The 16,390-nt window shown below is 41.2% G+C and overlaps 1 protein-coding gene across 1 annotated transcript in view; it reads right to left on the reverse strand.

Moving 5' to 3' along the window:
* COL4A4 (collagen type IV alpha 4 chain) overlaps window positions 1-16,390 on the reverse strand; it is a 163,432-nt gene that overhangs the window by 79,338 nt on the left and 67,704 nt on the right. The window contains exons 20-23 of the mRNA XM_003821828.5: window positions 13,401-13,565; window positions 9,164-9,253; window positions 7,927-8,090; window positions 1,372-1,444 (exon numbers count right to left, since the gene is read on the reverse strand). Coding sequence (XP_003821876.2) covers window positions 1,372-1,444; window positions 7,927-8,090; window positions 9,164-9,253; window positions 13,401-13,565 — 492 coding nt within the window. The remainder of the gene's footprint in view (window positions 1-1,371; window positions 1,445-7,926; window positions 8,091-9,163; window positions 9,254-13,400; window positions 13,566-16,390) is intronic.

Genomic DNA, 16,390 nt, shown 5'->3' on the forward strand with positions numbered 1-16,390 from the left:
ACTTGGGAAAAGCTCCTTTTCCCATTCCAGCAAGGAGCTGGTGTGTGAAGGTGCCAATCACAGAATCTTCCCCTACCTGTGATGCCAAGCACAGCACTCTATCCCTGGCCATGGGAAAGGGGGAATGGTCTGCGGTTGGGTACTTGCCCTAAGCTAATCAGTCCTTTCTGAAATTATTTTTCTATTTGGAGCTGACAAAGCAGGGCTCTCTTCATCTCTGGATGTAAGAACTTGGAGCTGCCTGGGGGTACGAAAATCAGTCTGATGGGAGAAAATATAGATGGTACAATGTGAGATGAAAGATGCAGGGAGAGCCTCTTGATGCCACTGGAGGCCCGGATCTGGTTGTCCCAATGCCAACCTGTGATGGTTAATATTAAGTGTCAACTTGATTGGAATGAAGGATGCCTACATAGCTGGTAAAGGGTTGTTGTTGGGTGTGTCTGTGAGGGTGTTGCCAGAGGAGATTAACATTTGAGTCAGTGGACTGCGACAGGAAGACCTACTCCCAATGTGGGTGGGCACCATCCAATTAGCTGCCAGCACAGCTGGAACAAAGCAGGTGGAAGAAGGTGGGATAAGCTGGCTTGCTGAGTCTTCTGGCTTTCATCTTTCTCCTGTGCTGAATGCTTCCTGCCCTTGGACATCAGTCTCCAGGTTCTTCGGCCTTTGGACTCTTAAACTTACATCAGTGGTTTGCCAGGGCTCTTGTGCCTTCAGCCACAGACTGAGGGCCACACTGTTGGCTTCCCTACTTTTGAGGCTTTTGGACTCAAAAGTAGAAAAGCCACTACTTTTGGGGCTGAGCCACTCGGGCTTCCTTGCTCCTCAGCTTGCAGACAGCCTGTAGTGGGGTTTCACCTTAAGATCATATGAGTCAATTCTCCTTAATAAACTCCTTTTCATATACACATATATCCTATTAGTTCTGTCCCTGGGGAACTCTTACTAATAAAAAACACTACCTTTTAATATTTCACATTTTGTTTAGGTCAATAAATTACTTAAAAAAACGATTTCAAGCTGGGCTTCTTTCATTTACAATGAAAATATTATTGACTAATATAGAATACTGTAATGTGGTGAATAAACACCAGCCAAGCCAAAGGAGGGCTTGAGCCAAACTCAAGTTCACTATAATGAAGATGTGAATGTGTGGCTAAAGGAATATTTATGTTTTCAAATAAGAGACAGGGGATTTGGCTCAACATTCATACAACCTTATGAAGGGCAGGAAGTATTTTTTTAAGTAATCTCAACCATCCTAAATTGTATAGAATTGATCTATGGTCACAGGGGAAATTACTGCAAGAGGAGGGTCCATACATCATTCATAAAATGGCAGGGAGTTAAGTGATTGATTATGCTCACCTTTAACTCTTGATACAACCATGTCACCCTTCGCCCCTTTGTTGCCAGGTGGTCCAGAGGCACCATGCTTTCCCTTGGTGAAAAATAAGAGAAACAAATTAGGTTAATTGTGATGGATCAACAGTTACGTCTGTACATATTGAATCTCTCTCTTCTTCCCTCCTAAATTTCTTGTTAAAGATTCTAGCTTGGCATTCTTGGTCTCTTCTACTTCCCTGCCTTCCAAGGTAGTCCTATCTTGCAAAGCTGGGGCTCTTGAACTACATGTCAAATGTAAAAGCTGGTGAAATCTGAATAAGGTCTGTACCTGAGTTAAGAGGACTGTATCAATGACCGTTTCCTGGTTTTGACAGTGTACTGTGGTTATGTAAATATGGTTATGTGTAAGTATCATTGGGGAAGCTGGGGAAGCATACATGGGAACTTTATGACTGTGCAACGTCTTGTGAGTCAACTACCTCAAATTAAAATTTATAACTAATTTTTGTAATTATCATGGGCTTTGTAATGTGAAATGGAGAGGAAAGAAGAGAGTGGGATAACTACAAGAGCTGCCACCAGAGCTGAAGGTAGAGATTTAGGGATAAGTTTGTGATGAAAAAGGCGTGGAAGTGATGTCCTGCTAAGGAAAGTTGATGAGCAGGAGAAGAGGAATTAAGAACCTTTTCTGAAGCTAATATATTTATTCTGTATAACAGGTAAATAGCTAATTTTGGCTGACATGCTCATGCTCTCTTAACCACAACATTGCTCAAAAACTGAATAATTTGAGTCATACTTTTTAAGTGTTACATATTACTGAATATCAAACCATGTCAAAATTATGGGAAACTGGCTGGGTGCAGTGGCTCACATCTATAATCCCAGCATTTTGAGAGGCCAAGGAAGGCAGATCACTTGAGGCCAAGAGTTCGAGACTAGCCTGGCCAACATGGTGAAACCCCGTCCCTACTAAAAATACAAAAATTAGCTGGATGTGGTGGTGCACACCCGTAGTCATAGCTACTTGGGAGGCTGAGGCATAAGAATCACTTGAACCCAGGAGGCGGAGGTTGCAGTGAGCTGAGATCGTGCCACTGTACTCCAGCCTGGGTGACAGAGCAAGACTCTGTGTCAAAAATATATATATATATATGAACCTATTGTCAGTATATTAGGGTGGCCAAGCACCATTTCAAATACCATTATAGAAACACCATACAGAGCCCAAGGTTACTTACCTAGTGATATCAATAATCAAAAAACCACAGCAAAGAAATTGGAGGGAGGTAAAAATGACTGAGCAAGCCAGTTGCTTTGCTCACACAGATGCCACTACCTTGTCGTATTTTCTTTTTATTTATTTTCTTTTTTTGAGACAGGGTCTCACTTCATCCCCTAGGCTGCAGTGCAGTGGCATAATCACAACTCACTGCAGCCTTAAACCTCTGGGCTCAAGCAATCCTCCTACCTCAGCCTCTCAGTTAGCTAGAACTGCAGGTGCATGCCACCATGCCTGGCTAATTGGATTTTACTTTTTTGTATGTAGAGATGGGGTCTTGCTGTATTGCCCAGGCTGGTCTCAAACTCCTAGCCTTAAGGGATCCTGCTGCCTCTGAAAGTGTTGAGACTACAGGAGTAAGCCACCACACCTGGTCTTGTCTTATTTTCACACAATCTAACAATGTGTTCAAGCAAGCTTAACTATCTTTTTTTAACTGGCTGTACTAATTTATAAGCTGAGAGCTATAGAGGGGAGGAGGGTACCAGTGGAGATGGGCACAGTGGCATCAGCAATCATCAGGCAGTAACAGTGAAGAGGAAGCCAAAAATGCAAACAACAGACATAAAAACTCAAATGGACAAAAGGGTTGGAAGCCATTTCATGCAGAGAAAAAAAGTATGTCCACGCATAACTCAATATCTCTGATATCACTCTAGTATAGCATCCTGTTTGTAGCAATGTCTGTGAACCATCAAAAAGGTGGGTAGAACAAATTTCTTAGTATAAATCAATATATTAGAAAGAATTAGAAATCGTAAAGTACTAATGTAGGTTGAGTTCTCTTTTATTCTTATTTTTACTATATATGCTAGTCATAAGTAGCAATGGGGCCTGGCCAAAGTGTATGTCATATGGTATCCTGCCCAAGAAATGGATAAAGAAAATGCCCTTCTGAAGAATAAATTATCAGGACAGAAAACTGTTCACATAGCATTTGGACAAATTTCTTTCCAGAAAGAGAAAAAAGTGGAATGCTTAATAAATAAGACTTTGGTACCTTGGAAGAATGAACCCATCCCAGGAGTCTGAGCAGTGTATTACTCAGCACATTGGAGACTTCAAACGTATGACGAATTGCTCTAATGCTCTGTAGGTGTCGAATTTTAAGTACTAGAGTAGATCATAGACTTATTTGAGCTAGTAAGGAAAACTATTATTGGACTTCACTAAAGAAACATTTACTGAAAACATTACTGAACCATCATGAAACCATTGTTTACTAAATGTTACTAAACATTACTAAAACCATTACCGTAGTTTTCTTTGAAAACTACAAAGAACCAGGCATTACTCTGAGTACTGAGAATACAGCAGTTAACTAGTGAAATAAATGTGTAACCTAAGCGATTCCTGGGGCAAAGGTTCTCAGCAGCTTCAGACAGAGAGCTACTTTTTACAATCTTAAGACCTGAGATCACCAAACACTTGTGTTACTCTAACAACGGAAGCCCAGCAGCAACAAAAACTCCTCTCTGGGCTGGGCACGGTGGCTCATGCCTGTAATCCCAGCACTTTGAGAGGCTGAAGTGGGAAGATCACCTGAGGTCATGAGTTCGAGACCAGCCTGACCAAAAAGGTGAAACCCTGTCTCTACTAAAAATACAAAATTAGCTGGGTGTGGTGGTACATGCCTGTAGTCTCAGCTACTCGAGAGGCTGAGGCAGCAGAATCGCCTGAACCCGGGAGGCAGATGTTGCAGTGAGCTGAGATTGCACCATTGCACTCCAGCCTGGGTGACAAGAGTGAAATTCCACCAAAAAAAAAAAAAAACAAAAGCAAAACGAAACAAAAAAACACTTCCTCTCTGCCAGGCATATCCTAGTTGTTCAGTCTAGATAAGGGACATCAACTGCAGATGCCTACGGGGTGGCGCCTGTCCAGTCCAAGAGGAACAGGTGGGTAGGCATGGGGGGAATCAGCCCGCAGCCACAGCAGCAGTGGGAACGCAATAACCTTGTGTTCATAAACTTCTAATATCTCAGGAGAAGCCATAAACCTCACATTAATAACTCAAACACAAACACCATGAGGACACAACCAAACATTCCAGCAGGTCAGAAATAGCCCATACATTAGTCCACTTTTGCGTCACTATAAAGAAATACCTGAGGCCGGGTAATTTATAAAGAAAAGGAGCTCATGGTTCTGCAGACTGTACAAGCCTGGCACCAGCATCTGCTCAGCTTCTGGTAAGCCCTCAGGAAGCTTCCAATCATGGCGGAAGGTGAAGTGGGAAGCCAGTGTATCACATGGTGAGAGAGGGAGCAAGAGAGGAAAGCAGGAGGTCCCAGACTCCTTTTAATAACCAGATCTCCTGTGAACTAACTGAGCAAGAACTAAGAACTCATTCATCACCAAAGGGATGGAGCTAAGCCATTCGTGAGGGATCCACCCCCATGACCAAAACACCTCCCACCAGGCCCCACCTCAAACACTGGGGATTACATTTCAACATGAGATTTGGAGGGGGCACACATCCAAACGTTATCAGCCTGTGACAGTTTGCGACCTTTGGTTCGCTCTGCAGCCTCCTGGACTTTAATTCTCTGGTATGTGCCTTATACAGTGTGCAAAACACATGACTCAATTGAATTCTTACCAACAAGCCTCTAAGATGGTGTTCTTATATCCATTTTATAAATGCTGCAAGTAAAACTCAGAAGACTGCAGAGCTCCCAAATGTCGGAGATGGGATCTGAAGCTGGTCCACTTGCTCCTAGGCCCTAGTGCCTTGCACTAGAGCATCCTGGCCGGAAATCCCATCCTAGGGAGCGCCGTCAGGCTAAGGCAATGAATGCAAAGACTTGGTTCAATTATACAAACAATTGCAAAGAACTTAAGCCTAGTTTTCTGTTTTCTACTTTCCTACCAATCTGTGGCTGCTAGGGCCAGAGACCAGCAGACCATCTCCAGAGAGAGGAGATGTAGGGAGGATGGAGAGCCCCCAAGAACGAGAGCACACCATAGTCTGCACTGTCTTTCATGCTCTTCTGCCTGTCCTTCCCTTCCTCCTTTCCCTTCTTTTCTTCCCTCTTTCCTTTCCTTTCTTCCTTTCCCTTCCTTTTCTTCTCTCCCTTCCCCTTCTCCTCCCCCTTCCCTCCCTTCTCTACCCTTTCCTTCCCTAGTGCCCCATGGTATGACCCTGGTCCCTGACTATGACCACAATGTAATGAATTTAATGCAGAGAAGCCATATGGACAGAATCATATACACAACAGACCAGATACACAATCAGAAACGTGGCCAGCCTACAAAGGAAAGCCCCATAGAGCAATTGAATTAAGTAAACCTTAGCCATGATAACCCTAGATAAACAAGCAGTCCTCACTCAAAGATGTTAGCCCTAAGTATCAACTCAACAGGAAGCCGCAAAAATATTTTAGAGCCATTAAAATCTTCACTAAGAAGATTAAGTACCAACACACACAAAAATGACTATGGTAAAATGTTGAATTTAAAAAGGAGACAATAAAATGCAAACTACTTAACAATTGCAACCATGCTCATGCACATACATGCATTAAGGACCTAGCTTCCTATTGAGCAGAGGTGGCCAGTGGGCCTTGTACATGTGACAAGGGTACTGCTGGGACACCTTAATCATTAACTTCACTTAAGGCCCTCAGGTTGGAACCTTATTTTCATGAGATTTTCTGGGGAAAATGGAAAAAAGTCCTTTGGGGCTTGATGGTCAAGTTCCAGGCCATCCCAGGATTGAGCCTTGTTAATAAGGAGGGGACAGAGGGCTCTCTCCAGTCTCCAGGGGAGTACCCCAGTGGGCAGTGCTTTCATTATGAGCAATCAGACAGCTGAGAGGCTTTGCCTCAACCTGCTTCATCTGTAACTTTCACCAAATGAGAACCATCTTGAGGTAAATCTCATCCACTCTCTGGCATGATATCACGTAAACTCTGACAAAGCCAGTATTTATATCCCCAGCCCAAACCTCTCATCCGAATCCTTAAGTTGAATATCATCCTACTGCCTACTTGACTTCTTGACTTGACTGTATAATAGGCATCTCAAACTTGAAATGTCTCAAACAGTACTGCTTTCTTTCCTCACCCAATGCCCACTCCTTCCATCGCCTTCCCATCTCAGTACATGGCAACTGCCTTCTTCCAGTGGCTCAAACAAAAAACCCCGGTTCTGTCCCTTACTTCTCTTTTCCTTATATCCTATGTCCAAACTAACAGCCAACCTGTTGGCTCTGTCTTCAAAATATATCCAGAATCTGACCACACCCAGCACCACCACATTAAAGCATTGGCTGTCATATCTCACCAGGATTACACAGCAGCCTCCCAGCTCATCTCCCAGCCAATGTCCCTTATCCATATGGTCTATGCTCCACAGAGCAACCAGAGTGAGTGATCCATTTAAAACTATTGTCTCGCTCTTCTTAAAACTCTCCCCTGGCTGTTTCATGTAGTCTAGAGTAAAGGCTCAGACCTCACCCATCTGTAAAGCCCCATGCTCCGCAGCCCTTCCTAACCTCCTGCCAGTTCCTTGACTTCATTTCCTGCTCTGCCCCTATCTCTCTTCTCTCCAGCTACAATCGATGGTGATGGCGTTTATCACCACAGGACATACTGGATATTTACTTGCTGATCTGTTAGATGGTCTGTGTCCTCTCTGAAGCTCTAGGAGGGCAGAGACTGGGCTCTGGTCCCTGCTGTATCCCCAGCACCTGAAACAAGGCCTAGAACATAGCAGGCACTCAACGATACCAATTAGTTGGATAAGTAAACGATGGATGAATGGATGAGTAAACAAACTGTTTTTGTAGGCATTAGCATAATGTTTGTAGGTTCAAAACATAAATCATATATCACACTATAAATTAGAAAGAGGCACCTTGATTTTTATCTCTACATGTCTGATATGGTTTGGCTTTGTGACCCCACCCAAATCTCATCTCGAATTGTAATCGCCATAATCCCCATGTGTTGAGGGAGGGACCTGATAGAAGGTGACTGGATCATGGGGAGGGTTTCCCCCATGCTGTTCTCACAATAGTGAGTGAGTTCTCATGAGATCTGATGGTTTTATGAGGGGCTCTTCCCCGTTCATGCTCTCTGTCACCTGCTGTCGTGTAAGACATGCCGGCTTCCCCTTCTGCCATGATTGTAAGTTTCCTGAGGCCTCCCCACCTATGCAGAACTGCGAGTCAATTAAACCTCTTTCCTTAATAAATTACCTAGTCTTGGGTAGTATCTTTATGGTAGTGTGAAAACAGACTAATACCGTGTCTCTTTTAACTGGAAAGATGACTGGTAAGAGGTACTCACTGGTAGCCCTGGAGGTCCTTCAGCACCAGGAGGTCCTGGGTCACCTTTTGTTCCAAGCCAGCCAGGGAGCCCCAAGTCTCCCTTACTCCCCTGCCTCCCAGGAAGTCCTGGAGGGCCAGGGGGGCCCATGGGTCCAGGCTCACAGGCACAGAGTCCTTCATTTCCTAGACAGAGGATCAATGGCAGATTTGTCATATTTCCTGAATAAAATCCCCAATAAGGGCTTTACTGTACAAAACCAATAGCATAAATGAAGAACAAAGAGTCCGATATGCACTTCTTGCAGACAATTGAGAGCACATGCTGTGGGGGCTGGGTGTGGCATGGGGCACTACATGGGGTGCCTAGGCATGGGATGTAGGGTGGGCATACCATTTCTAAACAAATGGAGGGTTTCGTTCCTTAATAAATTTATCCTGACAAATTCTAGGGAAAAGCTGATATCCAATTCTACTGAAGAAATGTTAAAAATAATTCAACTTTTTTATTTTTAAAAGTTTAAAAGCCCATCCTTTGGTTCCTCCTGAAAAAAAAAAAACTAAAAAATTAATTGGTGAGTGCACAAACCCTAAACAATTAAGGAGACAAAATAATACACGAAGAAGGATTTTGATTGCATTGAATATTATAATTGATAATTCACCACAATGCATTTTCCAATTATCAGGACTTTTTGTCTTAAACAAATGTCTTCAGGGTAGTCAGACTCCTCATCCGTGTTGATGCTGTCACACCCACTTGACTCAGTTGCCCAAAACGGCTCCAAACAATTTAGAGTGGAGAAGCAGAGAGACAGGCAATTGATGAGTCTGGGAAATATAGGTCCCACAAAAATCAAACATCAATACTGTCCTATCACTGCCACTCTCAAGGAATCAAGAGGACCTTGTGAGCAAAGTCACCATTTGCAGACAAAATTCATGGCAGGCAAATGTTCCCTTTATATATATATATATATATATATATATATATATATATATATATATATATATAAAAATATAAGACACAAGGCTTTGACTTTTATAATATATAAGACACAAGGCTTTATAAATATATAAGACACAAGGCTTTGACTTTTCAGTGACTTGTAATCACATAGCACTTAATGGAGTACTCTAGTGGGTGACTAAGGTGAGTAACAAATCTGAATGAAATGCCACATTACACATCTCAGAAATGCCCCCGATCATCCATGTACAATTGTCTTCTAGAAATTCTACCTTTGGTGCCTACTTGCCTTTTTCTCCTTTTGAGCCTCTTCCTCCTGGGGGACCCACTTTGCCTTTTATTCCTTGTGGTCCAGGATTCCCAACACTACAGTATATCACTGTCAAGGAGGTAAGGGGGTGGGCAGAGAGAATCACATAATTTTTCTGACTGTCTTCTATAGAACAAGTGACTTTTGCACTCACATCCTCCCCCACGTGCTTCCTTTCCCAACCCCATTCTTTGCTCCCTTGTTTTCCTAGGATTCTTTCTGTCTGAAATAAGAATATACACACATATAGATGATGCAGTGGTTATGGCATGCTTCTGCTACCATAACCATTGATAAAGTCAACCCTAATCTCAGCCCTACCTTAAATTAATGGGTTCCAAAACAAGATAATGGACAACAAAACAAAACAAATAAACAAAAAAATGGACTCAGTGTATGGCAAAGATATTCCCCCACTCAGTGATCAATTCTTAGCTAATGAAGAAAATGGAAAAGCAGAGCTTATAGAAACAAAATTTCAGAGATGTCAGTTAAAGACGACAGATTAAATGCAAACAGTTTGGCATCCTCCCCAAATCCCAGTAGAGTAAAAGAATATTATAAAAAAAAGCATAAACTGGCCTGGTGCGGTGGCTCACACCTGTAATCCCAGCACTTTGGGAGACCAAGGTGGGTGGATTGCTTGAGGTCAGGAGTTTGAGACCAGCCTGGCCAACATGGTAAAACCCCATCTCTGCAAAAATCACAAAAATTAGCCAGCCGCGGTGGTGCGTGCCTGTAATCCCCGCTACTTGAGAGGCCAAGGCAGGAGAATAGCTTGAACCTGGGAGGCAGAGGTTGCAGTGAGCTGAGATCGCACCACTGTACTCCAGCCTGGGCGACAGAATGAGACTCCATCTCAAAATAAATAAATAAGTAAGTAAATAAATAAAATAAATAAATAAATAAATAAAAGCATAAACCCACAGGACAAGGAAAAAGGGAGAGGAACCAGCAACAACCAAGTAAAAGAACTTGGCAGTTCCTTAAAAAAAAAAAAAAAAAAAAAGCTGAATTTGAAGCAGGAAGATTAGAAAGCTGAGAAAGAACCTGATTTACCCCAGAAATGTCTCCTAAATTTCAAGAATCTGTACCTCTGGAATAAGAACAACAGTGAGGTCCAAAACAGGATGATTTGTTTAAAAAAAAAGACCAAAAGATCCCCTTCCTGAAATTGGCAGCAGGGAAAGAAAATAGACCCCCTACTATCCCCGCCAAAAAAACCTAGAAGAAACACGCATCGCAGCAAGCTATTTTAATTTATTTTATAATTAAAACAGAAGATGAGGGAGAGTATTGCATCCCTGAAACATGAACAGCCTGCTACAAAAGGAAACATTAAAAGAGAACACAGCAATTGAAAAACAGATATATAGATATAGATATAGATATAGATATAGATATAGATATAGATAGATATAGATAGATCATGAGAGCAGAAATTTAAAAATTCAGGTGGAGGGTTGTAATGTAGAATTCAGGAAATCTCCCAGAAAGTGTTACAGAAAAATAAACAGCTAGAGAGTAATAGAGTAAAGGTTAAAAAAAAAAAAAAAGACATGTAGGATTGATTTTCTGACAGATAGATAGAGTCCAGAAAGAGAAAAAAGAGGGAAAAAATGGAGGAGACAATGTTTTCAAAGGACACTTGATCTCTTCTCAGCCTTTTGGCTAAGATTGAATGCAAAGAAACACTTGAAGAAAAATTTTCAGAAATGAAGGATATAGGGCCAGGCATGGTGGCTCACATCTATAATCCCAGCACTTTGGGAGGCCAAGGGGGGCAGATCACCTGGGGTCAGGAGTTTGAGACCAGCCTGGCCAACATGGTGAAACCCTGTCTCTACTAAAAAATGCAAAAAATTAGCTGGGTGTGGTGGCACGTGCCTGTCATCCCAGCTACTCAGGAGGCTAAGGTAGGAGAATCGCTTGAACCAGGGAGGCAGAGGTTGCAGTGAACCAAGATTGCATCACTGCACTCCAGCCTGGGCAAGAGTAAGACTCTGTCTCAGGAAGAAAAAAAAAAAGAAAGAAATAAAAGAAAAGACAAGACATGACATGAAGGCTACATGCTGGATTAAAACTGCTTACTGACTGTGCAAGCCAGTACAAATGTACCCACACTAAGGCAAATCAAGTGGAATTTAAGACACCAAAAACAAACAAAAAAAAGAGCTCCTATGAGCTTCCAGAAAGGAAAATGGATTTCAAAACCAAAATTCAAGTATCTAAATGTTATGAGTTCTCAGTAGCCAACACTGGAAGCTAGGAAACAATAGAAAATGCCATCAAAATCCTGAGGGAGAAAGATTTCTTAACTAAAATTTTATACTCAGCCAAACTAGCAATCAAAGTCCACAGCAGAATTAAGGCATTTTCAGACAAGCAAGATCTCCCAACTTTGCCCTTTTATTTACACTTTTTCCCAGGAAATATAATGAGGTAGTAAAGCATTAAAAAATATATGGGAAATAGAGGGCCCCAGAGAAAGAGAGAGGATGGAGGAAAGAAAGTCTCAGGATATTGGTAAAGGAAGATCTCAAGACAGTATTCTGGCAACAAATTAAAAAATGCAACCTGACCTAATCTGAACAACTCAAAAAGCTGCAGGAGAGATTTATTCAAAGAGCTAATACTAATAGAATAGTTAATGAGTTAGAGTGTATAATGATGAAATTTAGATAATTCTGGGCAGTTTGAGGTTAAATTATAAGTATATTGAAAACCAAGCAAACAGACAAAGGAAACAAGACAATTGACAAGATGTTCTGGAAAAGCAATAATTTATACTTTATATGGCTCAGCTGGTGAATGGCCCTTATATAACCAACTATTCAGTGTAAACTCTGAGTATTTATGGAACCAAAATTATGACAATAATTGTATTGTAGTTTGTGGGAGTAGAAAATGTGCACATGTCGGGTGAGGGGTTGGTGAAAGAAAGCTAAATTCATCTTCCATAGAGGAAAGTCAAAAGATAATGCTGAATTGGAAAAATTGAGAAATAGCAATACAAGTACATTGAATGTCAGTATAGAGGCAAATAACAAAATATCCAGCCACATGTGTTGAAATGATTGCCCTTGGAGAGGAAGGATTAGGAGAAGGAGTTGTGGGGGATTTGAGTTATCCATACCATGCCTTGTAGAACAGTTTGACTCTTAAACCTGAAAGTGCCCTTGCAAAAATTCTCACAGTGAAAAAATTGTGACAGTGAAGGAGATATGACCTAAATAACCTCACCTTGTCTTTAGCCTCTAAACTGCCCTTGGCCATTTCTGAGCATGGGCCAAGCTAACTTTGAAAGAATTTACTTATAGTTTAAATAATAATAGCCCTCCCCAAAACTAAACTGCCTTCATAATGCTAATAAAAGGCCACCAGGTAAACAAAACAAAACAAAACAAAACAAGAAGGGCCTGTATTCTGCTAAGACGTAGGTATACTTAAATGATTGGCAGCATTATTATTCCAGAGGTCACAAGATTTGCAATCTCCCCAATTACTCCTATAAATGATATCACTATTATAAAATCTAAGATTGGCCTTTTGAGATGTCTTTTCAGACTTTGGCGTTTCTGATGACTGGATGGCTCCACCTAGACCCAAGACTCATGACTCAAGGGTCCCGTGGCACCCACCCAGAAGTGGATTCAACACGTGAGGACCATTTTCCACACTCCCATGATCTCATCCCCAGCCCCCTGCCTGCCAAACTACAGTTAAAAAACCCTAGCCTCCAAATTTTCCGAGAGGCTTTTTTATTTTTATTCTTATTTCATTTATTATTTTAGTATTAATAAAACTCCAGTCTTCCATTTAGCCAGTTCTATGTATGTTAAATGCTTTCTCTATTGCAATTCCCCTGTCTTGACAAATCGGCTCTCCCTGGGCAGTGGGCAAAATAAACCCACCGGGCAGTCACAAACCAAGCCCATATATAACTCTGATGAAAATTAAAACTACATTTAAAAAAAACTTGGTATTATTTTACAAAGTTCTATCATTTACACTGAAACTCCTAACCAAATGATTGCACATACTTTAATGGATGTGAAAGTCCAACTTCAGTTTATTTGTTTGTAAAAGACAACCAACTTAGCTCATGAAACATCATATAACTTTTAAAATATTTTAAAAACTATGCTTTCTTAGTGGCACTGCAAATATCAAAAGCAGCATAAATGCTAATGGATACGAATAAGGAGTACTTTACCACTTGATCCTGGGAGGCCCTGCAGGCCTGGTGCTCCAGGCAAGCCAGGTGATCCTGGCTTCCCTGGTTTTCCTGGAGCAGAATCAGGTCTCCCAGGAATACCAGCTTCTCCTGGAAGCCCAGGAAGACCAGGAAATCCTTGTGGCCCAGGGGGTCCTATCATGCCTGCAAGATAAATCAAGAATGAAAATTACATATACTCTCAGAGTAAACGTCTCTGTAGAAGAAATCAAGATCGGTACACACTTGCTTAGGTTATCGAATTTTTTAAAGGGAAAGAGACGGAGCTGGAGGTCATTACGCTAAGTGAAATAAGCCAGACACAGAAAGAAATACTGCATGATCTCACTTATATGTGGAATCTAAAATAGTCAAACTCATAAAAGCAGAGAGTAGGATGGTGGTTCCCAGGGGCTGGGGGAAGAGAGGAATGGAGTGATGTTGGTCAAAGGGTACAAAGTCTTAGTCATGCAAGATAAATAAGTTCCAGAGATCTACTGTACAGCATGAAAATGATAGTTAACAATACTATATCTTATATTTGAATTTTGCTAAGAGGCTAGATCTAAAATAAATCTTCTCACCACCCCCACAAATGATAACTATGTAGACGTGACAAATAGGTTAATTAGCTGGAATGTGGTGATCATTGTACAATGTATACATATATCAGAACATCAAGCTGTGTATCTTAAATATAAACAATTTTTATATGTCAGTGATATCTCCACAAAGCTATTTCCTAATGCTCTAGATGACAGCTTTCAGAAGTAGAAAAAAAATAAGTGATGTATAAAGTTTGCTTTTCCACAGAACAGATTACTAGCCGTAAAGCAGGAGTTATAATAATTTGAATAAACTGCATTAAAACAAAAAACATAGCTCAAAAATAAAGACAATATCCCAGCCATTAAAATGTCTTGCCTCCTTTGAAATAAGCACACAGTGGAAAGAAATTGGTTTAGAGAATCAGATTTTCTTACCTTTTCCCCATTCTTTAGGATTATTGGGGAAGAAACATATTTGATTTAATTAAATGATTAGTTTTTCAATCTTTCTACCTTGATAACTTGGTAAAAATAATCCAAATAAACATATTAGCATACTTAGTGGGTAAAAATATAGACTCACATAATCATCTAGGTAGAACATAAAATATTGTACCTATCACAGCAGCCCAGGTTGATGGGGAAGGATGGAGGTGCCAGATTTCAACTTGGCCTTTCCCTCTCTAGCAGGGGACCTTAAGCAGTTTATTTAACTTATTGAGTATTCTGTATATATACCTCCAGAGGCTTGTTATGAGGATTAAATAAAATAATCCATGTAAGAAGCTTAGTGTAACATCCAGCAAGAGCACATGCTCAGTGAATGTTCAGTGTGTTCAGATGAGGTCAAAACGAATAATGCAACAGCAGGAAATCCTGCTTCCCCTTGACATCCTGCTCCCCTTGCTGCTGTCTTTGGCTTAAAGATAGCTGAAAGCCGGCCGGGCCCGGTGGCTCACACCCGTAATCCCAATACTTTGGGAGGCCGAGGCAGGCAGATCACCTAAGGTCAGGAGTTTGAGACTAGCCTGGCCAAAATGGTGAAACCCCATCTCTACTAAAAATACAAAAATTACCTGGGCATGGTGGCAGGTGCCTGTAATGCCAGCTATTTGGGAGGCTGAGGCAGGAGAATCGCTTGAACCTGAGAGGCGGAGGTTGCAGTGAGCCAAGATCGTGTCATTGCACTCTTGCACTCTAGCCTAGGCAACAAGAGCGAAGCTCCATCTCAAAAAGAAAAAACAAAGATAGCCGGAAGCCTCTGTGAGAGTGACCACCTCTCACAGCTTTTTTCCTAAGCGTGTCTGGCTCCAGATCCTCTCTGTGGAAGACTGCATTTTTCACAGATGGCCATCACAGGAGCTCTGTCCTACATCCTCTTGTTGAACTTTGACATTTCTCTATCAAAAGGTGGGTGTGTTGCCTCCCTCTAAATGAGGCCATTAAAAAAGATGATTCAGCTTCTGCCTTGTGAGCCAAAACACTTGAGACTGAAATTCTGAGCTACCATATAAGCAATGATAAGAAGCTACCATACTGTAAGGAAGCCTTAGTACAGAGCCCACCCAGGGAGGCTCCTGAAGCTACGCAAGAGAAATCAGAGAGGTGTCCAGGCAGGCCCAGCCCTTCCTGAACTCTTAAACTGCAGAAAGAGTGAGAGGTACTGTACTGATTGCTACTGTTTCAAACCACTAGGTTTTAGGAAATTTTTTCCGCAAGAGATAACTGAAACCCCGTCAGTAATCAGTAATGTAGCATGTTTATTAAATTAATGGCTGTCATTATTGTGTCCATATGTGCCGGGCTTCAGTAGACATACAAACATATTCACTCCTCGAACAATCCTGCAAAGTTTATACCTTACAGATAAGGCACACAAAGTTTAGGCCAAATATCTGTAGTAATAATAGCTAATATATTGAATCTTTACTATACACTAGACTGCAGTCTAAAGGCTGTATGCATATTATTTCTTTCAACCCCAAGGTCTTGTTTTACAGATAAGAAAACTGATGTACAGAGAGGTTTAATAAATGTCCAAGATCACACAGCTTGCAAGTAGGAGAAATTGGAACTTTTCTAGTTCATAGTGCAAATGCATTAAGTATTTCACTGTACCACATTATACTATATGGCTTTCACTAAATGCTAAGGTGGGATTTGATTACAAGTGTCTGACTCTGAAACTGTGCTTATCTCATGGTAAATACTGTAGATAATTACCAAATTATCTACAAGATATTGTATACGTTGTATATATAGTAAATACCATAGATATTAACAATAATATCTATCATATCTACAAATTATATATACAAGTATATAACAGGACTAGATACACTCCTGTGCTTAGAACAAAATGAAAATGAGCTCCTGTGGATTTGGCTGCCATCTTGTCTTCATGCCATTTCTAAGACCTGATGTGGACTCAATACAATCAGT

The sequence above is a fragment of the Pan paniscus genome, chromosome 13, assembly GCF_029289425.2.
Source record: "Pan paniscus chromosome 13, NHGRI_mPanPan1-v2.0_pri, whole genome shotgun sequence".
Taxonomy (NCBI): Eukaryota; Metazoa; Chordata; class Mammalia; order Primates; family Hominidae; genus Pan; species Pan paniscus.